The sequence below is a fragment of the Salvelinus namaycush genome, chromosome 27 (genome assembly GCF_016432855.1).
Source record: "Salvelinus namaycush isolate Seneca chromosome 27, SaNama_1.0, whole genome shotgun sequence".
NCBI classification, from domain to species: Eukaryota; Metazoa; Chordata; class Actinopteri; order Salmoniformes; family Salmonidae; genus Salvelinus; species Salvelinus namaycush.
In genome coordinates this window covers 17,026,185-17,050,647 of record NC_052333.1, presented here as the reverse complement: position 1 = coordinate 17,050,647, position 24,463 = coordinate 17,026,185, and the positions used below count along the sequence as shown (strand labels likewise).

General features: G+C 42.3%; 1 protein-coding gene across 1 annotated transcript in view; it reads left to right on the top strand.

Moving 5' to 3' along the window:
* LOC120022775 (adenylate cyclase type 2-like) overlaps positions 1 to 23,012 on the top strand; it is an 85,967-nt gene extending 62,955 nt beyond the window's left edge. Inside the window, exons 18-25 of the mRNA XM_038966769.1 lie at positions 4,951 to 5,135; positions 5,855 to 5,939; positions 14,162 to 14,320; positions 14,527 to 14,673; positions 15,479 to 15,586; positions 17,167 to 17,281; positions 17,433 to 17,557; positions 22,004 to 23,012. Coding sequence (XP_038822697.1) covers positions 4,951 to 5,135; positions 5,855 to 5,939; positions 14,162 to 14,320; positions 14,527 to 14,673; positions 15,479 to 15,586; positions 17,167 to 17,281; positions 17,433 to 17,557; positions 22,004 to 22,156 — 1,077 coding nt within the window. The 3' untranslated portion in view covers positions 22,157 to 23,012. The remainder of the gene's footprint in view (positions 1 to 4,950; positions 5,136 to 5,854; positions 5,940 to 14,161; positions 14,321 to 14,526; positions 14,674 to 15,478; positions 15,587 to 17,166; positions 17,282 to 17,432; positions 17,558 to 22,003) is intronic.
* The last annotated feature ends 1,451 nt before the right edge of the window (positions 23,013 to 24,463 follow it).

Here is a 24,463-nt window from a genome sequence, read left to right as displayed (position 1 = left end):
GCATTTCAATTAACAGGTATACCTTGTTAAAAGGCATTTGTGGAATTTCTTTCCATCTTAATGCGTTTGAGCTAATCAGTTGTGTTGTGACAAAGTAGGGGTGGTATACAGAAGATAGCCCTATTTGGTAAAGGACCAAGTCGATATTGTGGCAAGAAGAGCTCAAATAAGCAAAGAGAAACATACGTTACTTTAAGACATGAAGGTCAGTTAATACTGAACATTTCAAGAACTTGGAAAAACCATCAAGCGCTATGATGAAACTGAGGACCGCCACAGGAAAGGAAGACCCAGAGTTACTTCTGCTGCAGAGGATAAGTTCATTAGAGTTAACTGCACCTCAGATTACAGCCCAAATACATGCTTCACAGAGTTCAATTAACAGACACATCTCAACATCAATTGTTCAAAGGAGACTGTGCGAATCAGGCCATGGTCAAATTGCTGCAAAGAAACCACTATTAAAGGACACCAATAATAAGAAGAGACTTGCTTGGGCCAAGAAACACGAGCAATGGACATAAGACCAGTGGAAATCTGTCCTTTGGTCTGATGAGTCCAAATTTGCGATTTTTGGTTCCAACCCAAGTGTCTTTGTGAGACGCAGAGGAGGTGAATGGATGATCTCCGCATGTGTGGTTCCCACCATGAAGCATGGAGGAGGTGTGATGGTGTGGGGTTACTTTGCTGGTGACACTGTTGGTGATTTATTTAGAATTCATGACCCACTTAACCAGCATGGCTACCACAGCATTCTGCAGTGATACCCCATCCCATCTGGTTTGCGCTTAGTAGGACTATCACTTGTTTTTCAACAGGACAATGACCCAAAACACACTGTGTAAGGGCTATTTGACCAAGAAGGAGAGTGATGGAGTGCTGCGTCAGATGACCTGGCCTCCACAATCACCGGCCTCAACCAAATTGAGATGGTTTGGGATGAGTTGGTCCGCAGAGTGAAGAAAAAGCAGACAGTAAGTGCTCAGCATATGTGGGAACTCCTTCAAGACTATTGGAAAATCATTCCTCATGAAGCTAGTTGAGAGAATGCCAAGAGTGTGTAAAGTTGCCATCAAGGCAAAGGGTGGCTACTTTGAATAATCTAATTTGTTTAACACTTTTTGGTGACTATATGATTCAATTTGTGTTATTTCATAGTTTTGATGTCTTCACTATTATTTTTCAATGTAGAAAATAGTAAAAATAAAGAAAAAGCCTTGAATGATTAGGTGTGTCCAAACTTTTGACTGGTACTGTATATATTGTTACTTTTTTTCACCCACCAACAAATGTCTGGCTACGCTACTAACATCTACTCTGAGTCAGACCTGGGTTTCAAATATTTATAATACTTCAGGTGAAAAACGTGCTTTTGCTTTCCTTTCTGGAAGAGTCTGAATTTTGGGGATTATTCCAGGGTTCCAATATTGGATTTCATTAAGTTAGCGTTCGTCACTAGCGTTCTGTTTTTATTAGTTCATAGTAGAAAAGTCACTCCTTTGTAAATCATTTTAAGTCAACACTCATATTTCTTTAACTAGGGCCACAAAAGTAATGTTTGTTTACATTGTCTATCATAAACGTTGCGTTACATCAATCACAATCAATCCGTTTGTGTTTGTGTGTGACTGTGTAGACTGTAGACTGTTGATCTACTCGGTGTGTTTTCACAGCAGGCTTACAACAGCTGACAGAGAACCGAGAGACACTGTGCTGCTGTCAATGTGTCGTGGTGACACTGAGAGGGCTCTAGAAGTGGCCTGGTTGTTGACTTGGATAGTATCTCAATAGTCTAAAGTGGCTTCCTCTCCTTGTCTCCTCTCCTTCATCTCAATAGTCAAAAGTAGTTCAAGTTCATGGGAAACTGGCTCGCATCTGGTGTGGTGTCGCAACTGTTTTTCCCTCAATTGCATTTGAATGACTTGTGCGACAGCCCTAGTCTGCCTGCCTTGCTTCACACTCTTCACACACAGCCTACATAATCACTCACTCCTAGCTACGTCTGTGGCAAGATCATCTCTGTCTGTTAGAAACAAACACTCTGTCCTCCTGAGATTTAGTATTGATTTAGTGTTTATCAGCACTAGAGAACAGCCTTGCTGAATAGGGCTTGACAAGCTCATTACTGATGTTTTACACCTCAAGGAACTCATAAGTGAACTGAAAAAATGTATGAACAGATCCAGACCATTTTCATACCCAGTTTTCATTTTTATTTTTTACCTTCTGTGTACAACTTTATCTAATACTTAACAATAATATCTTCCACATCATTACCCTCCTCCATAGTGTCCAACACCTCAATCTCATTCCCATATTTTATAAATAGTTTTTCTTTATACACTGGACCCATTTCTTTCGAATAATTGTGGTTATCCACTTTTCACGACTGATGCATATGCCCCTGTGGCCATTCACAGCCCGCAATCTGATTTAATGTGGCCCCTACTTCTAGTTCAGGCTTTCATTCACACATCTCCCTTCACCATTAGTCTTGACTGGGAGCCAATTCCCTCTATTTTCTGCATCAGTAATATTCCTTTATTTTTTTCTCTCTTTTTTTTCACTTAGACACCTCTGCTAATAGCCCGGACCCATTTCTCCTATCTTCTAAATGAATGGTGTTTACCCTCGTCAGCCAGTAATAGCTAGTCCTGATTCACTGCTCTCCACATATTCAGTTATACTATTTTTTTCGCTCTTTATTGCTGACTCCTTCCTTCCTTCCTTCCTTCCTTCCTTCCTTCCTTCCTTCCTTCCTTCCTTCCTTCCTTCCTTCCTTCCTTCCTTCCTTCCTTCCTTCCTTCCTTCCTTCCTTCCTTCCTTCCTTCCTTCTTTCCTTCCTTCCTTCGCTCCCTACCCTCCTTCCTCTAGTTCAGTAACTTGTTCTGATCCATTGCCCTGTGTTGGCCCAGCTCTCCCTTAATGGACCATAATACTCCCTCAGTGAAGTGATACTCAGCCCATAAAGAGCCATATTCCATTTTTTATAGGCCAGGATATATGATGTCCATTATAGTTTTGGGGGGGAAATGTTGACTGGACATTTTTTGGAGGAACTGTTGTTATGGCTTGCTAATGTAGACTCATAAAGTAGAGTCTAGTCTATTGTTTGACTCTCTCCATCTGTCTACAGTGCCTTCAGAAAGGTTTCATACCCCTTGACTTATTTCACATTTTGTTGTGTTACAGCCTGAATTCAAAATGGATTAAATCTACATGTTTTTCTCACCTATCTCCAACGAATAACCTACAATGACAAAGTGCACATTTATTTAAAATGAAATTCAGAAATATCTCATTTACATAAGTATCCACACCCCTGAGTCAATACATGTTTGAATTACCTTTGGCAGCGATTACAGCTGTGCGTCTTTCTGAGTAAGTCTCTAAGAGCTTTGCACACCTGGATTGTACAATAATTGCACAATATTATTTTGAAAGTTCTTCAAGCTCTGTCAAGTTGGTTGTTGATAATTGCGAGACAGCCATTTTCAAGTCTTGCCATAGATTTTCAAGCGGATTTAAGTCAAAACTGTAACTAGGCCACTCATGAATATTCAATGTTGGCTTGGTAATATACTCCAGTGTATATTTGGCCATGTTTTAGGTTATTGTCCTGCTGAAAGGTGAATTTGTCTCCCAGTGTCTGGTGGAAAGCAGACTGAACAAGGTTTTCCTCTAGGATGTTGCCTGTGCTTAGCTCCATTCCATTTATTTTAACTCCCTGGTCCTTGCCGATGACAAGCATACCCATAACATGATGCAGCCAGCACCATGCTTGAAACTATGAAGAGTGGTACTCAGTGATGTGTTCTGTTGGATTTGCCCCAAACATAACTCTATGTATTCAGGACATAAAGTAGATTTTTTAGTCACATTTTTTGCAATTTTACATTAGTGCCTTATGCATGTTTTGGAATATTTGTATTCTGTACAGGCTTCCTTCTTTTCACTCTGTAGTTACTCCACAATACTAACCCAAATGACAATGTTGTTGATCCATCCTCAGCTTTCTCCTATCACAGCCAGTAACCTCTGTAACTGTTTTAAAGTCACCATTGGCCTCATGGTGAAATCCCTGAGCGGTTTCCTTACTCTCCGGCAACTGATTTAGGAAGGACACCTGTATCTTTGTTGTGACTGGGTGTATTGATACACCATCCAACATGTAATTAATAACTTCACTATGCTATAAGGGATATTTAATGTCTGCTTTTTTATTTGACCCATCTACCAATAGGTGCCTTTCTTTGCGAGGCATTGGAAAACCTCCTTAGTCTTTGTGGTTGAATCTGTGTTTGAAATTCACTACTCGACTGAGGGAACTTACAGATTATTGTGTGGGGTACAGCGATGAGGTAGTCATTCAAAAATCATGTTAAACACTAGTATTGCACACGGAGTGAATGAATGCAACTTATTATGTGACTTATTGAACACATTTTTACTCCTGAACTTATTTAGGCTCGCCATAACAAAGAGGTTGAATATTTGTTGACTCAAAACATTTCAGCTTTTCATTATTAATTAATTTTTAAGAATTTCTAAAATCATAATTCCACATTGACATTATGTGGGTAGGGCCAGTGACAAAATCTAAATGTAATTTTAAATTCAGGTTATAACACAACAAAATGTGGAAAAAGTCAAGGGGTGTGAATACTTTCTGAAGGCACTGTATATCATCTCAAAAGATTAGATATAAAATATTTTATTGACTTCTCATTCCTTCTTTCCCCTCCTCTTTCTCCCTCTCTTCTCTCTCCCATCCACCCTCTCCCGCCTCCTCTCTCTCTCTCTCTCTTTCTCCCCTCTCCCCCTTTTCTCTCTCTCTCTCACTCCCACCCTCCTTCTCCGCCCTCCTTCTCTCATTTTCTCTCTCTCTCTCTCTTGCTCTCTCTCTCTTGCTCTCTCTCTCTCTTGCTCTCTCTGTATCTCTCTCTGTAGTATTTTATCTACTGTTGTATCCTGGGTCTGGTGTCATGTTCTGTGTTCCTGAGGATAAACTACGAGCTGAAGATGGTTGTCATGCTAGTTGCCGTGGTGACCTACAACATCATCATCCTCCAGACACACGCACACCTGCTGGACGGATACAGTACTGCACTCTACAGCACACAGACACTGGACAGGTACACACACAAACACATGCACACACACACTGAACAAGCTAGAGAGACAGCTTTCCTTTTATGAAAACCCTGGTATTAACACAATGCTCCTTTCCTTCGGCCCTGATGTAATATATAGGGTAGAAGCCACAGACATACAGCCTTCAGGGAATGACTGTGCATGTGTGTGTAGGGTTGAGGCACACACACATGCACACACAAGCACACAGAAACCAACCAACCCACCCACCCACACACACAAAACAAAACAAAACAAAACAAAACACACACACACACACACAGTTAACACTGTTTCTTCCCTTACTGTGATTTGTGCAATAATAGGCCAGGATTCAGAGCCACAGACAAAGTCATTAGGGAATGTCTGTCAAAGCGATATTCCTTTCAACTGTCAATCAAAAGTTGTCGCTATGGAATAGAGCTCGGTTGCTGGGGTAATTGTTGTTCGGATCATGACTGACAGGTTCTATGATATTGGGTTTTTGTCTTCATAGAGTGGAATTTATTTTGCTGATATGAATGACGGTTAGAGAGAGAGAGAGAGAGAGAGAGAGAGAGAGAGAGAGAGAGAGAGAGAGAGAGAGAGAGAGAGAGAGAGAAAACAGGGGATTCACTCCTGAGATCGATCAAGTTATTACATTGATTGAAAGTTGCACTTTATGGTTGTTTTGTTTTTATTCTTTCATCGCTATTTTTCTCTCTCATCCCTCTCTCCTCAGGCCAGGCATTCTAAAGGATCTGAAGACGATGGGTTCTGTTTCTCTCTTCATCTTCTTCATCACTCTACTGGTGTTAGCACGACAGGTACAGTACCTGTTAAACCTGTTATAGCTATTTAAAAAAAAAATATATATATATATATATATATATTATTTAACCAGGTAGGCCAGTTGAGAACAAGTTCTCATTTACAACTGCGACCTGGCCAAGATAAAGCAAAACAGTGCGACACAAACAACAACACAGAATTACACATGGAATAAACGGACGTACAGTCAATAACACAATAGAAAGGTTTATATACAGTGTGTGCAAATGAAGTAAGATAAGGGAGGTAAGGCAATAAATAGGCCATAGTGAAATAATTACAATTTAGCAATTAAACACTGGAGTGATAGATGTGCAGAAGATGAATGTGCAAGTAGAGATACTGGGATGCAAAGGAGCAAAACAAAAAAATAACAGTATGGGGATGAGGTAGTTGGATGGGCTATTTACAGATGGGGCTATGTACAGGTGCAGTGATCTGTGAGCTGCTCTGACAGCTGGTGCTTAAAGCTAGTGAGGGAGATATGAGTCTCCAGCTTCAGTGATTTTTGCAATTCGTTCCAGTCATTGGCAGCAGAGAACTGGAAGGAAAGGCGGCCAAAGGAGGAATTGGCTTTGGGGGTGACCAGTGAGATATACCTGCTGGAGCGCGCGCTACGGGTGGGTGCTGCTATGGTGACCAGTGAGCTGAGATAAGGCGGGGCATTACCTAGCATAGACTTATAGATGATCTGGAGCCAGTGGGTTTGGCTACGAATATGAAGCAAGAGGGCCAGCCAATGAGAGCATACAGGTCACCGTGGTGTGTAGTATATGGGGCTTTGGTGACAAAACGGATGGCACTGTGATAGACTGCATCCAATTTGCTGAGGACAGTGTTGGAGGCTATTTTGTAAATTACATCGCCGAAGTCAAAGATCGGTAGGATAGTCAGTTTTACGAGGGTATGTTTGGCAGCATGACATGAAGGATGCTTTGTTGCGAAATAGGAATTCGATTCTAGATTTAATTTTGGATTGGAGATGCTTAATGTGAGTCTGGAAGGAGAGTTTACAGTCTAACCAGACACCTAGGTATTTGTAGTTGTCCACATATTCTAAGTCAGAACCGTCCAGAGTAGTGATGCTGGACGGGCGGGCAGGTGCGGGCAGCGATCGGTTGAAGAGCATGCATTTAGTTTTACTTGCATTTAAGAGCAGTTGGTGGCCAAGGAAGGAGAGTTGTATGGCATTGAAGCTCGTCTGGAGGTTAGTTAACACAGTGTCCAAAGAAGGGCCAGAAGTATACAGAAAGGTGACGTCTGCGTAGAGGTGGATCAGAGAATCACCAGCAGCTATGGACCATGTACTAAATATGTGTTAACTATGTAGTATCTATGTGATACCTATGTACTGACTATATAACTTCTGACTTCTGCCTGCTTCAATGGTAGCAGGTGAAAATAGAAGTCAGTAATTCACACAGATGGAGGACAGAGAGAGACAGCAAGATGGAGGGTGTTGTACTGTCTCTTCACTGAGGCAGGGGCTTAGGCATGGGTGGGTCTGGGTGGGCACAATCCCACCAACTGGAGAGCCAGGCACACCCAATATATGTCAGTGTTCCAAACGGGACATTATTTGTCTTTTTACCTAAGTTAGAGAGGCACGAATATCATACCCCCAAGATATGCTAACCTCTCACCATTACAATAACAGGGGAGGTTTGCATTCTTGGGGGATATGATATTTATGCCTCAGTAATTTTCTCACTGATCATTATTCACACTTCATTCAGGATTATCCGTAATCATCCATGTTGAAGTGTTTAGAAATGTATTATATTCTTATTTACAGTAAAAGTGACTCCAATATGACACGGTACATTATTTACCATTAATTTATATTGAGCACAAAATAATCTAAAACACAAACAAAATAAACAGTAAATTCATCCAACAAGTTTGTAGAGTCACAAGCTTGATGTAATTATGGCGTAATAGGAACATGGGACCAAATGCTAAGCATATGACTACAGTGGCTTACAAAATAATTCACACCCCATGGCATTTTTCCTATTTTGTTGCTTTACAACTTGGAATTAAAATAGATTTTTGGGGGGGTTTGTATCATTTGATTTACACAACATGCCTACCACTTTGAAGATGCAAAATATTTTTTATTGTGAAACAAACAAGAAATATGTTTGTTTTTTAAACAGAAAACCTGAGCATGAATAACTATTCACCCCCCCCCCCCCAAAGTCAATACTTTGTAGAGGAATTACAGCTGCAAGTCTCTTGGGGTGTGTCTCTGTAAGCTTGGCACATCTAGTCACTGGGATTTTTGCCCATTCTTCAAGGCAAAACTGCTCCAGCTCCTTCAAGTTGAGAGGTATTGGGTTTGCGCTAGACATAGTGTTTTCTTTGATGGCCAAAAAGCTCAATTTTAGTCTCATCTTACCAGAGTACCTTCTTCAATATGTTTGTGGAGTCTCCCACATGGCTTTTGGTGAACACCAAACGTGTTTGCTTATTTTTTTATTTTAGTAATGGCTTTTTTTCTGGCCACTCTTCTGTAAAGCTCAGCTCTGTGGAGTGTATGGCTTAAAGTGGCCCTTTGGACAGATACTCCAATCTCCGTTGTGGAGCTTTGCAACTCCTTCAGGGTTATCTTTGGTCTCTTTCTTGCCTCTCTGATTGATGGTCCTTTCCTTGCCTGGTCCGTGAGTTTTGGTGGGAGGCCCTCTCTTGGCAGGTTTGTTGTGGTGCCATATTCTTTCCATTTTTTTATAATGGATTTAATGATGCTCTGTGGGATGTTCAAAGTTTCTGATATTTTTATATAACCCAACCCTGATCTGTACTTCTCCACAACTTTGTCCCTGACCTGTTTGGAGAACTCATTGGTCTTCATGGTGCCACTTGCTTGGTGGTCTCCCTTGCTTAGTGGTGTTTCAGACTCTGGTGCCTTTCAGAACAGGTGTATATATACTGAGATCATGTGACAGATCATGTGACACTTAGATTGCACACAGGTGGACTTTATTTAACTAATTATGTGACTTCTGAAGGTAATTGGTTGCACCAGATCTTATTTATGGGCTTTATAGCAAAGGGGGTGAATACATATGCACGCACCACTTTTCCATTTTTTATTTGTTTGAATTTTTTGAAACAAGTAATTTTTTTCATTTAATTTCACCAATTTGAACTATTTTGTGTATGTCCATTACATGAAATCCAAATAAAAATCCATTTAAATGACAGGTTGTAATGCAACAAAATAGGAAAAACACCAAGAGGGATGAATACTTTTGCAAGACACTGTACTTAATACACATACTGTATAAGTGAATTTGTGCCAATACTTTTTGTCCCTTAAAATGGGGGACTATGTACAAAATGTGTTGTAATTTCTAAACGGTTCACCCGATATGGATGAAAATACCCTCAAATGACAACTGACAGTATGCACTAACCTCATAGTCATTGTATCATTTCACATTTCTGGAGCACAAAGCCAAAACAAACAAAGAAATGTCACTGTCCCAATACTTTTGGAGCTCACTGTATATTGATAATAATAATACATTTTATTTAGCAGATGCTTTTCAGGAGATTTAAGGACATCTTTAAATAAAATCTATTTCATTTAGGCCTATGTAAGGCATTTTCATTATGCTTGTGATTGTTTACTGGGGGGGGGGAACAATCAGCGTATCAATTTCAGAAGAATGGGCAGGTTCTGGCACGTGTCACTTTGCAGTGATACCAAGACTCACTTGCCAACTTGGCTGGCAAAAACAAGTAAAATGGCCAAAAAATCTGACAGTAAAAACATTTCTAGAGACTGTGTATAGAGAGGATGTTCGAGCATTTGCCAAGTTATTTGATATCAGTGATTGATTTGATCTAATCGGGGGCCTTAAAGACAGTTTCAGTACATTCAGAGACAACGATCAGCACTACAACACTGTTTTAATTCCACACTTTTAGAAACCATGGAACACGCCTCTCCACTTCAACTCGCACTCTGTCCCATCCTCCACTGAGACATGACCATCAATCCAGTGAAATTAAAAAAACAGTTACTTCAACAACAATTTTTTAATATATTTTTTTATTTAACTAGGCAAGTCAGTTCAGAACAAATTCTTATTTACAATAACGGCCTACCCCGGCCAAACCTGGACAACGTTGGCCCAATTGTGCGCTGCCCTATGGGACTCCCAATCACGTCCGGATGTGATACAGCCTGGATTCAAACCAGGGACTGTAGCGACGCCTCTTGCACTGAGATGCAGTGCCTTAGACCGCTGCGCCACTCGGGAGCTCCGATGTGCCTCGCAAGTAGTAGGCTACAACAACTGACCTCTGACCAGTGTTATCATATAGCCTAGATACAACAACTGACCTCTGACCAGTGTTATCATATAGCCTAGATACAACAACTGACCTCTGACCAGTGTTATCATATAGCCTAGATACAACAACTGACCTCTGACCAGTGTTATCATATAGCCTAGATACAACAACTGACCTCTGACCAGTGTTATCATATAGCCTAGATACAACAACTGACCTCTGACCAGTGTTATCATATAGCCTAGCTTGAGACTCAAGTTTTGAAATATAAGGGACTCTATGTTATTTATAATAAGAGGTAGGCCTACATGGAGAAAATTGGCAGATGCATGAAACAATATTTATTTACAGTCAATGTAAATAGCCTATGATTTTGGGGAATTTAATTTAATTGGAAATAGATCTTTGCCCTGTACTTCTCTGCCCATGCATTATAGTTAGGCCCTATAGGCTATTGGTCATTGTAGGCACACTTGATCTCCAGCGCCCAGCAGAGAATTGCACTCGGCTTGCATTTTGGCTCAGTGATCTCAACAGTTTTCACATTTTGTTGTCTTACAGACGGAATTTAAAATTGATTAAATTGTGATTTTGTGTCATTGTCCTACACACAATACCCAATAATGTCAAAGTGTAATTATGTTTTTTGAAAATGTTACTAATTAATTAAGAATTAAAAGTTGAAATGTCTTGAGTTAATAAGTATTCTACCCATTTATTATGGCAAGCTTAACAAGTCACATAATACATCGCATGGACTCACTCTGTGTGCAATAATAGAGTTTAACATGATTTCTGAATGACTACCTCATCTCTGTACCCCACACATACAAGTATTTGTTACTACAAAGACACTCATTTCACCAACAGGCCAATGGTGACTTTAAAACAGTTACAGAGCTTAATGGCTGTGATAGGAGAAAACTGAGGATGGATCAACAACATTGTACTCACTCCACAATACTAAATTAATGGTAAAACTGCAAAGAATGTGGCAAAAAAATAAATAATTATGTCCTGAATGGAAAGCGTTATGTTTGGGGCAAATCCGACTCAACACATCACTGAGTACCACTCTTCATATTTTCAAGCATGGTAGGGACTGCATCCTGTTATGGGTATGCTTGTCATTGTCAAGGATTACAGAGTTTTTTTAAGATAAAAAGAAACGGAATAGAGCTAAGTAAGTGCTATAGGAAAACCTGTTTCAGTCTGCTTTCCAACAGACACTGGGAGACAAATTCACCTTTCAGCAGGACAATAACCTAAAACACAAGACGAAATATACACTGGAGTTGATTACCAAGACAACATTGAATGTTCGTGAGTGGCCTAGTTACAGTTTTGACTTAAATCAGCTTCAAAATCTATGGCAAAGCTTGAAAATGTCTGTCTATCCATGATCAACAACCAACTTGACAGAGCTTGAAGATCTTTTTAAAGAAACATTTTCAAATATTGTACAATCCAGGTGTGCAAAGCTCTTTGAGACTTACCCAGAAAGACTCACAGCTGTAATCGCTGCCAAAAGTAATTCTAACATAAATTGCAAACATTTCTAAAAACATCTTTTCACTTTGTCATTATGAGGTATTGTGTGTAGATAGGTGAGGAAAAAATGCAATTTAATCCATTTTGAATTCAGGCTGTAACACAACAAAATGTGGAAAAAGTCAAGGGGTGTGAAACCTTTCTGAAGGCACTGTAGGATATGGCTGCCTATTGTCTTTATTACTGTTATGTCAGGACATTATGTTCTAGTCTCAGTCTATTAATTATAGACCTATGGTTTATTATGTGTAGGTCTATGTGAGTTGCATGTTAAGAGCAAGACTCGTGGATTAACGTAGGCCTACAAGACTATTTATCTGTAATGTGAAATCACTTATTAGATGGTTTGTTGTGTGCGATCGATTAAAGTACACAGCAAATTGGCCAGTGTTACCTAGTATTGATTATTCAGTGTAACATTTCTAGTGTTGATTCTGGAGTTAAAGAAACACATTCAGATGTAAAAGAACCCTAGTGTTAATAACCAGTGTTGAGTGGAGAGTAAAATGTTCCAATCAAAACTTGGCCCATCATGATCTTATTTCACAGCGTGCTCTACTGCAGCTAGAATTTTGTTTTGAATTAATATCTGTGTTTTTACATGTACATTGATTGAATTATTAATCTTATGCTACACAAAGACAAATAACATACAGTTTTCTCAACTAATTCAATCAATTAGTTATATTTATTGCATCCGTTACTGAAATGGTTGTTACAGTTAAAATGGTTTAGATAGTCTCCTTTCTTAATATTCCTTACCCTGACAGTTATTTCGGAAGCAGGTTGCAGATGAATAAAAATTAACTGTTGGATGTGCTAACTCTGTCTGTATTTCAATAAAAATAACATATCACTTTACAAGCCAGCATAATGTAACTTTAAGGCCTGATGTCAGTGATGATTTAACATTAGAGAATTTGCTGTCTAGGGTATAGGATAGACTATGCTTTTATGATAATGAAATTATGATTTGAGTGCCTAAATTTTGTCCGACCTACATTTTTGCTGGCCCTGCCATCATCATATGTTTGCCTAAGCCACTGCTCTGGAGTACCATCCATCAGAGCTTTTCAGAGACAGTTTTGTGTACCCAAATATACCATTCCCAGTGGACAAGAGCCAGCCCATACAGTTCCCCCTGTTGTCAAACTGGGTTATAGTCACCAGTAGGGTAGGGGCTGTGTTTTGGGGATGAAGTACATGTTTAATTTAATTGCAGTATTTGGTTAGCTGTATTTTAAGCCTTTGTTTATTTCAAATATTTTCTGGAGGTGTTAAATAGTCTCTCCCTTGCAGCATCTGGGTCTAAACATGAGATAATGATGAATCCCTAAAGAACAGATTAATGATTCATTAATTAAGCATCATCAGTAGTTGCCTTCTAAACAGCCTCTCATAATACCACTGTTCCTGCCTGACCTAGTTACTAGGCTTTCTCAACTCTTCACAAGGATGACCTAACTTGTACACACACACATACACACGTATATAAACGCCGGCCCACAGGTAGCCATAAGCTCTAATACAGGGCACACACACACACACACACACACACACACACACACACACACACACACACACACACACACACACACACACACACACACACACACACACACACACACACACACACACACACACACACACACACACACACACACACACACACCAACGTTTTGACCACCATCTCACAAATAACCAATGAGAAACCAGCACCTATACTTGATGCTAATCAGGCTGGTGCTCAGTGTTTCCTGGAGCGAAGCTGCTATCCTCTGCTTCATTGTCTTTTTACCAGAGCGCTCATTTGCCATGAATACAAACATGCTCTTAAGGTCCAGTTGGTGAGATAGTTCTACGTCCCAAACGGCACTCTAATCCCTATAAAAAGTGCAGTAGTTTAGGTCTATGGGGGAGGAAAATGACCAAAATATGATATTTTTTCCATGTCGTTAAAGTTAGGAGAATGTGTGAGAGGAATAGTTATAGATTACAGATGTAGCTTGAAGCAGTGACTCTCCAAGTGGACAATAAAAAATAAAATAAACACTTTGAGAACGATGTGTTTGACCTAGCAGCACATTGACCCATGTGTTCTGGTTTCAATTATTTCATTGTTTCAGAAGTCTAGTCAGCAGTGAGTCAAGTCCAGTCTCATTTTAATTAACTTGATCTGTTCAGCAAATTCATGAAAAATGTACCTCCTACGTTTACAGTAATAAAATATCATCACTTAATTGATGCTATTATTGGTAAACCTTCACTCAAGCGTAGTCATTTCAGAGAGTAAAGTAAAATGATTTATTATTTACTTTATTACCACCATATCTTTACCGTCTCTGTGTCCTCCTGTTAACAGAATGAATATTACTGTAGGTTGGACTTCCTGTGGAGGGACAAGTTCAAGAGAGAGTGTGAGGAGATTGAGACCATGGAGAACCTGAACAGGGTTCTACTAGAGAACGTTCTACCGGCCCATGTTGCAGAACACTTCCTGGGACGTAACTGGAAGAACGAGGTGAGGCAGCAATCATTCACAGGACATCAGAACCTTGAGAACTCAGAATCATAGAACAAAGCACATTCCCATTCTAAAATTCTTCAAAGAAGACACAAAGTGAATGCATTCTAGAACTAACTTTAGAACCACACATTCTAACCCTATATGGAACCAGTAGCACTGATCCATTCCACTGACCTGTGTCTTTGTGCTTGTTTCTCCAGGATCTGTACCACCAGTCGTATGAGTCGGTGTGTGTGATGTTCGCCTCCATCCCAGACTTTAAGGAGTTCTACACAGAGTCAGACGTCAACAAGGAGGGCCTGGAATGTCTCAGACTCCTCAACGAGATCATCGCTGACTTTGACGAGGTGAGTTACTCTGTCCTTATTGGCTACTAATCACATCTGTGTGTTGGGCTGTTGTGGAATGTGTCACAGTAATATTACATCCGTTACTACTGATCATAACCGGATGTTAGACAATACAGAGCATCTTCACTGATAACAGGAACAAATCTGTAACCGAACTGTCTGTAACATCCTTGTTACACTATTCTTGCTAATTGTCTACCCTCTCTCTTTCTCTCTGTGTGTGTGACAGCTGCTGTCCAAGGCTAAATTCTATCCTCTCTCTCTCTCTGTGACAGCTGCTGTCCAAGGCTAAATTCTATCCTCTCTCTCTCTCTGTGACAGCTGCTGTCCAAGGCTAAATTCTATCCTCTCTCTCTCTCTGTGACAGCTGCTGTCCAAGGCTAAATTCTATCCTCTCTCTCTCTCTGTGACAGCTGCTGTCCAAGGCTAAATTCTATCCTCTCTCTCTCTCTGTGACAGCTGCTGTCCAAGGCTAAATTCTATCCTCTCTCTCTCTCTGTGACAGCTGCTGTCCAAGGCTAAATTTTACCCTCTCTCTCTCTGTGTGTGACAGCTGCTGTCCAAGGCTAAATTTTACCCTCTCTCTCTCTCTCTGTGTGACAGCTGCTGTCTAAGGCTAAATTTTACCCTCTCTCTCTCTCTCTCTGTGTGACAGCTGCTGTCCAAGGCTAAATTTTACCCTCTCTCTCTCTCTCTGTGACAGCTGCTGTCCAAGGCTAAATTTTACCCTCTTCTCTCTCTCTCTGTGTGACAGCTGCTGTCCAAGGCTACATTTTACCCTCTCTCTCTCTCTGTGTGACAGCTGCTGTCCAAGCCTAAGTTCAGCGGGGTGGAGAAGATAAAGACTATTGGCAGCACTTATATGGCTGCTACTGGTCTCAACGCAACACCTGGACCTGAATACACACAGGTACATCTTTTACACACACACACACACACACACACACACACACACACACACACACACACACACACACACACACACACACACACACACACACACACACACACACACTGCAGAGAACCCCAGAAGAAAAATTATCAGTGAATTATTGTAATGTTTGTTTATGTGTCAATTTATCCAATAATGGATGGCTTGCCAAACAACTGAATGATTCTCCCTCTCTCTCCATTCCTCTACCCCCTCCTCTCTCTCCATTCCTCTACCCCCTCCTCTCTCTCCATTCCTCTACCCCCTCCTCTCTCTCCATTCCTCTACCCCTCTCCTCTCTCTCCATTCCTCTACCCCCCTCCTCTCTCTCCATTCCTCTACCCCCCTCCTCTCTCTCCATTCCTCTACCCCCTCCTCTCTCTCCATTCCTCTACCCCCCCTCCTCTCTCTCCATTCCTCTACCCCCTCCTCTCTCTCCATTCCTCTACCCCCCTCCTCTCTCTCCATGCCTCTACCCCCCCTCCTCTCTCTCCATTCCTCTACCCCCTCCTCTCTCTCCATTCCTCTACCCCCTCCTCTCTCTCCATTCCTCTACCCCCCTCCTCTCTCTCCATTCCTCTACCCCCCTCCTCTCTCTCCATTCCTCTACCCCCTCCTCTCTCTCCATTCCTCTACCCCCCTCCTCTCTCTCCATTCCTCTACCCCCCTCCTCTCTCTCCATCCCTCTACCCCCCCTCCTCTCTCTCCATTCCTCTCCCCCCTCCTCTCTCTCCATCCCTCTACCCCCCCTCCTCTCTCTCCATTCCTCTACCCTCTCCTCTCTCTCCATTCCTCTACCCCCTCCTCTCTCTCCATTCCTCTACCCCCCTCCTCTCTCTCCATTCCTCTACCCCCTCCTCTCTCTCCATTCCTCTACCCCCCTCCTCTCTCTCCATTCCTCTACCCCCCTCCTCTCTCTCCATTCCTCTACCCCCCTCCTCTCTCTCCATTCCTCTACCCCTCCTCTCTCTCCATTCCTCTACCCTCCTCCTCTCTCTCCATCCCTCTACCCCCCCTCCTCTCTCTCCATTCCTCTACCCCCCTCCTCTCTCTCCATTCCTCTACCCCCTCCTCTCTCTCCATTCCTCTACCCCCTCCTCTCTCTCCATTCCTCTACCCCCTCCTCTCTCTCCATTCCTCTACCCCCTCCTTTCTCTCCATTCCTCTACCCCCCTCTCTCTCTCCATTCCTCTACCCCCCTCCTCTCTCTCCATTCCTCTACCCCCCTCCTCTCTCTCCATTCTTCTACCCCCTCCTCTCTCTCCATTCCTCTACCCCCCTCCTCTCTCTCCATTCCTCTACCCCCCTCCTCTCTCTCCATTCCTCTACCCCCCTCCTCTCTCTCTTTCCTTTTTCTGTCTCCCTCGTCTCTCCTTCCTCTCTCTGTTCCTTTCCATTTTTTCTTTCTCCCTCACTCAATATTCTACTCTCTCTCTCTCTCTCTCTCTCTCTCTCTCTCTCTCTCTCTCTCTCTCTCTCTCTCTCTCTCTCTCTCTCTCTCTCTCTCTCTCTCTCTCTCTCTCTCTCTCTCTCTCTCTCTCTCTCTCTCTCTCTCTCAGGAACATGACCGTCAGTACATGCACATCGGCACAATGATGGAGTTTGCCTTCGCTCTGGTTGGGAAACTAGACGTTATCAACAAACACTCTTTCAATGACTTCAGGCTACGAGTCGGTAAGAGAGAAGGAGAGAGCGAGTGCGTGTGTGTGTGTATGAGAGAGACAGGAGAGAAGGCGAGAGGAGAGAGAGAGACGGTATAGTGTAATTGGTACAGTCCGACTCTGTCTTACATGTGACCTCTAACCCTTCTTCCTGGTTGTGTCAGGGATAAACCATGGTCCGGTGATTGCGGGGGTGATCGGAGCTCAAAAGCCTCAGTATGATATCTGGGGGAACAGTGTTAATGTGGCCAGCAGGATGGAGAGTACTGGGGTACTGGGAAAAATACAGGTACTCAATTAATACAGTTATACGAATAGTAATGCTACAGCAGTTTCCCAAACTCTATCGTGTTTCTTTTTCTCCCTAGCACTACATGCCTGACTCGAATAATCAGCTCATCATTAAGCTTTGATTATTTGAATCAGCAGTGTAGTTCTAGGGCAAAACCCAAAATGTGCACCCCTTGGGGAAACACTGCTACAGTAATAATAGCTCCGTGCAGTTTTATGTTATACCACTAGGCGTCGCTGCAGAAATAGATCAAGGTTAATGAGTACGGTATGATATGCAAATGTAGATATATAATAATGCAGAACTATACAATATACTCAAAGCCACGATGAACTTATCTCTTTAACTATTCTCCTTTCCTGATTAAGTCTCCAGTTAGTAATATGAATTTACCACAGAGATCCATTAAATTAATTTGAGTTAGATATGTACTTCTATAGAATATCCTGCCTACATGTGATTTGTTTGGACATGCTGCTTTGTGGTCCCTTTCAGTCGGACGCTTGGTATAACACACTATGTGGGAGTCAATGACCAATCGTATTCACCTGAAGAAATTACGCCCAACGGGCTAAGGAATGTTGAGACCACCCTCAGAAGCCCCGCCTTCCTGGCTATAATACCAGGGCGCGCATTAATTTCCTAAATTCTTCGCTCTTCATCTCGCCTGAAGGAAGAATGTGTCACGCAATTTACAAACTTTTCAAGCATACGAGGCTATGAGATTGGGCTCTGACTTAGGTGTCTGTTGGTGGGGAGAGAGTACTTGTCCCTCTAGATATTACGAGTTTTGGGTCTTGGTAATGTTTTTTGTGTTTGTTAAAAACCCACTACTTTCTGCTCCACTTGTGTAGACTGTGCTTCCTTGCTTGAGTAAGATGGCCAGTGGTAAGAGTAAGTTAAAAATGGCTAACCAGCCGAGTTTGAACCTCCGACCGTGCCCAAGGGCATGTAGTTTCACAATGAAAATGAAAGATACTCATGAGTGCTGTAATGTTTGCCTGGGGTGGAAACACGCTCATGTGACCATTGTCCCCGGCTGGGTTCAACTTCCATTTTGCGTCGGGTTGACTTTGTGAGAAAGATTGGAGCTGCTGGCGAAGGGTGAAGCGACCTCAGGGATGAGGTTGTCTGAGGCTGGGGAGAGCAGCAGCAGCGGTGAGTTGACAGGCATGTCATCACAGCCCATGTAAGGGATCATTCTGGTTTCTGTGGCAGTGGCAGTGTTCAGGGGATGATATATTGTCCCTGGTTGGCTCTGCAGGGTTTTCAGAGTGTGAAGCGGATGACATCAGTTCGGGGCAGCCTAAGCCCCAGCTTTGGATTCGGCGGGGGAGAGGGAACCATTGGTGGTTAATGCGCCTTTGATGGAGCTGTGTCGTAGGGCGGCAGATCACCTGGGTGTCTTCTCCCCCGCAGAGCAGTTCCTCCAGGTTTGGGGGAAGGGAAGCGTTGCTTACTCCTGTTTAAAGATTTTGTAGATGAGATAAAGGTGATCTGGGATTCCACTCATTCAGCCATGCTGGTGCTACCAGGTTATAGCGATTTCTTGAATGTAGAGAAGGGTTTCCTAACTGGCGGCCCGCGGGTCGTCTTATTCGGCACCCTAAGTTTTCTGAATAAAGTATAAATACACAATATACATATACATACATATATACAGTTGAAATTTGAATTTTACATACACCTTAGCCAAATACATTTAAACTCAGTTTTTCACAATTCCTGACATTTAATCCGAGTAAAAATTCCCTGTCTTATGTCAGTTAGTATCACCACTTTATTTTAAGAATGTGAAATGTCAGAATAATAGTAGAGAGAAGGATTTATTTCAGCTTTTATTTCTTTCATCACATTCCCAGTGGGTCAGAAGTTTACATACACTCAATTAGTATTTGGTAGCATTGCCGTTAAATTGTTTAACTTGGGTCAAACGTTTCGGATAGCCTTCCACAAGCTTCCCACAATAAGTTGGGTGAATTTTGGCCCATTCCTCCTGACAGAGCTGGTGTAACTGAGTCAGGTTTGTAGCCTCCTTTCTCGCACATGCTTTCTCAGTTCTTCCCACAAATGTTCTATAGGATTGAGGTCAGGGCTTTGTGATGGCCACTCCAATACCTTGACTTTGTTGTCCTTAAGCCATTTTGCCACAACTTTGTAAGTATGCTTGGGGTCATTGTCCATTTGGAAGACCCAAATGGACAACTTCCTGACTGATGTCATGAGATGTTGCTTCAATATATCCACCTAATTTTCCTCCCTCATGATGCCATCTATTTTGTGAAGTGCACCAGTCCTTCCTGCAGCAAAGCACACCCACAACATGATGCTGCCACCCCCGTGCGTCACGGTTGGGATGGTGTTCTTCGGCTTGCAGGCCTCCCCCTTTTTCCTCCAAACATAACGATGGTCATTATGGGCAAACAGTTCTATTTTTGTTTCATCAGACCAGAGGACATTTCTCCAAAAAGTACGATCTTTGTCCCCATGTGCAGTTGCAAACCGTAGTCTGGCTTTTTTATGGCGGTTTTGGAGCAGCGGCTTCTTCCTTGCTGAGTGGCCTTTCAGGTTATGTCGATGTAGGACTTGCTTTACTGTGGCTATAGATAATTTTAGACCTGTTTCCTCCAGCATCTTCACAAGGTCCTTTGCTGTTGTTCTGGGATTGCTTTGCACTTTTCGTACCAAAGTACGTTCATCTCTACGAGACAGAATGCGTCTCCTTCCTGAGCGGTATGACGGCTGCGTGGTCCCATGGTGTTTATACTTGCGTACTATTGTTTGTACAGATGAACGTGGTACCTTCAGGCGTTTGGAAATTGCTCCCAAGGATGAACCAGTCTTCTGGAGGTCTACAATTTTCTTTCTGAGGTCTTAGCTGATTTCTTTTGATTTTCCCATGATGTCAAGCAAAGAGGCACTGAGTTTGAAGGTAGGCCTTGAAATACATCCACAGGTACACCTCCAATTGACTCAAATTATGTAAATTAGCATATCAGAAGCTTCTAAAGCCATGACATAATTTTCTGGAATTTTCCAAGCTGTTTAAAGGCACAGTCAACTTAGTGTATGTAAACTTCTGACCCACTGGAATTGTGATACAGTGAATTATAAGTGAAATAATTTGTCTGTAAACAATTGTTGGAAATATTACTTGTGTCATGCACAAAGTAGATGTCCTAACCGACTTGCCAAGACTATAGTTTGTTAACAAGAAATTTGTGGAGTGGTTGAAAAACGAGTTTTAATGACTCCAACTAAGTGTATGTAAACTTCCGACTTCAACTGTATATTTATTTTTATTTTTATTGTTGGACATAAAAGACTGTAAAATCACCAGGAAATCTGTTCCAAGTTATTTTAATTTTGTACATCTGTTCCAAAGTGTTCCTACGCATAATAGAGAGACACGTGATGGTATAAAAATGTTAGCATTGTTTGAAATTGGTTGTTATTATGTTCCGGCGCCCCGACTATCAGCTCAAGAAGAAAATGGTCCCGCGGCTGAATCTAGTTATTGATCCCTGAAGTAGAGGCTATTGAGGAGGCAGGCCTCATTTTCACACCACTGATGGATGGAAAGCTGGTGAGTTACTTAGCTCCAGATGCTAACAAGGGGGTTAATCCTAGCACGGTGCTCTGAATATACAGTGACAGTTCTCAGCGGATCACCTGGACAACCTGTATCAGGCTGAGGGTGTGGTGGCACGGACGTTAAATGTGGTAACAATGCTGCAGCAGTATCATCATATCGGTATGCTGCATGAGCTGAATAAGACCGTAGAGGCGAAGAGTCGGATTCAGAGCTTCTCGACAAAATCCGTGCTATGGCTGGTTTTGTGCTGCGTCTGTCCCGCGGTATTATCCTAGCTGTCGGGAAAAGTTACTGATTGCCGAAGTCCCTGAACCCGGTGTGGGCCGGGTATGAGAAATGCGGTACCATGAAAGCACATTGTTTCAATCCAAGGTTCCTTGGTGTTCAGGGGTATTGAGAGAGCGGTGTCGTCCAGGAGTGGCCATAGTAAAACACAGTTCCTTCCGCACGTTCAGACACACGGTTCTCAGAGTGGTGGATTTGAAAACAAGCATGACAACAACAACAAAAATGATCCCAGTCCTCATGGTGGTGCTCGGTCCCTTCAGGACATAATGTAGGGAGACTGGCAGAGTGCTCCGTCCAGTGGCGGGTTCTGGCATTACTGCTCTGTCTGGCAGCGTTTCAGCTGGGGCACTCGGCGTCTTTTCGCATGTGCCTGAGCGGTACTGAATTGAAGGAATGAATGCGAGCCCAGTTATTATAGCCAGGAAGACGGAGCTTCCGTGATTTCAGTTTTCCTCTGGTGAATAGGACTGGTCGTTGACTCCCCATAATATGTTATACCTCGTTCGCTCCAGCAGGGAATAGTAGTTATATTCATAACTGTATGTTTTTCCTGCTTCCAGGTAACTGAGGAGACAAGTCGTATCCTAGCGACGCTGGGCTACATGTGTTCGTGTCGAGGCATCATCAACGTGAAGGGGAAGGGAGAGCTCAAAACCTTCTTCGTACACACGGAGATGACCAGATCGCTGTCTCAAGGGACTGTGATGCCTTGAACATCATACACTGAACATTACACACACACACACAAACACACACACATGCAAACACACTTAAACTATACAAACAAATGTATCTACATACACACAGATAGACTTGCACGCACATACACACAGATACGTGCATGCACAAATAAAGCACACACAAACATTCGAGGACTTACACACACACATAACACACGCACACAGTACTGCCTGCTGTAGTAGAACGTATCAAACAACAGACTTTGTTTACAACAGTAACTCCAGACCACTTCATCTAAACCAGACAGAATGGCAGACAGACAACATTTAGAACAACAAACAGAACAACAGACAGACGGCTGTACATACAGTATTACCTGCATCGTCCCTCCTTAGCTGGACACAGTAGTAACTGAACTTCACAGGGTAACGTTGTCCCTAGATACTGATCTTAGGTCGGTTTTGCATTCCCCTCTCCCCTAATGGTTAAGGTTAGGATGTGTTTAGGGTAAGCTGATCTTAGATCTGTGCGCAAGGGAAATTTCTACCTGGAGTGGATTTCATTGAATGCCTGAGTGGTCGAGTGGTGCAGGGCAGACACAGATAGTCGAAGCCATCTTGGCACCGATAGTCCTTTCACTATTACAGTACTTTTAGTCAGAATTCTAATTAAAATGTGGTGCCAACATAAAGGAAAGTTTGCCAAACTGTCTATGGCTAGCCTCTCTCTATGGCTCTGGAGCAGAAAGCGTCGTGGACCTCAAGAGCAGTCGGCGAATCAAGAGCTACTGGAATTTTGTAAGAAAAGGAGAAAACAATATCAACAACAGGAGAATGTTTCCATGTTTTGACGCCATCATTTTCTTACTCATTAAAACATTTGTATATAAGTGAACCAATGTGCCTCCTGTCATTGAAAGTCAACTATTTATGATTGCACTGAAAGTCCACTAAGTAGTTTGATAAAGAGGTAGTTTGATCAAATATTGTACTTTATTATGTACAGTTGAGTCGGAAGTTTACATACACTTTAGCCAAATACATTTAAACTCAGTTTTTCACAATTCCTGACATTTAATCCAAGTAAAAATGCCCTGTTTTAGGTCAGTTAGGATCACCACTTTATTTTAAGAATGTGAAATATCAGAATAAAAGTAGAGAGAATAATTTATTGCAGCTTTTATTTCTTTCATCACATTCCCAGTGGGTCAGAAGTTTACATATACTCAATTAGTATTCGGTAGCATTGCCTTTAAATTGTTTAACTTGGGTCAAATGTTTCGGGTAGCCTTCCACAAGTTTCCCACAATAAGTTGAGTGAATTTTGGCCCCTTCCTCCTGACAGAGCTGGTGTAACTGAGTCAGGTTTGTAGGCCTCCTTGCTCACACACGCTTTCTCAGTTCTGCCCACAAATGTTCTATAGGATTGAGGTCAGGGCTTTGTGATGGCCACTCCAATACCTTGACTTTGTTGTCCTTCAGCCATTTTGCCACAACTTTGTAAGTGTGCTCGGGGTCATTGTCCATTTGGAAGACCCATTTGCGACCAAGCTTTAACTTCCTGACTGATGTCATGAGCTGTTGCTTCAATATATCCACCTAATTTTCCTCCCTCATGATCCCATCTTTGTGAAGTGCCCCAGTCCCTCCTGCAGCAGAGCACCCCCACAACATGATGCTGCAAACCCCCGTGCTTCACGGTTGGGGTGGTGTTCTTCAGCTTGCAAGCCTCCCCCTTTATCCTACAAACATAACGATGGTCATTATGGGCAAACAGTTCTATTTTTGTTTCATCAGACCAGAGGACATTTCTCCAAAAAGTACGATCTTTGTCCCCATGTGCAGTTGCAAACCGTAGTCTGGCTTTTTTATGGCGGTTTTGGAGCAGTGGCTTCTTCCTTGCTGAGCGGCCTTTCAGGTTATGTCGATATAGGACTTGTTTTACTGTGGCTATAGATCATTTTGTACCTGTTTCCTCCAGCATCTTCTCAAGGTCCTTTGCTGTTGTTCTGGGATTGATTCGCACTTTTCGCACCAAAGTACGTTCATCTCTACGAGACAGAATGCGTCTCCTTCCTGAGCGGTATGACGGCTGCGTGGTCCCATGGTGTTTATACTTGCTTACTATTGTTTGTACAGATGAACTTGGTACCTTCAGGCTTTGGAAATTGTTCCCAAGAATGAACCAGACTTGTGGAGGTCTACAATTTTTTTTCTGAGGTCTTGGCTGATTTCTTTTGATTTTCCCATGATGTCAAGCAAAGAAGCACTGAGTTTGAAGGTAGGCCTTGAAATACATCCACAGGTACACCTCCAAATGACTCAAATGATGCCAATTAG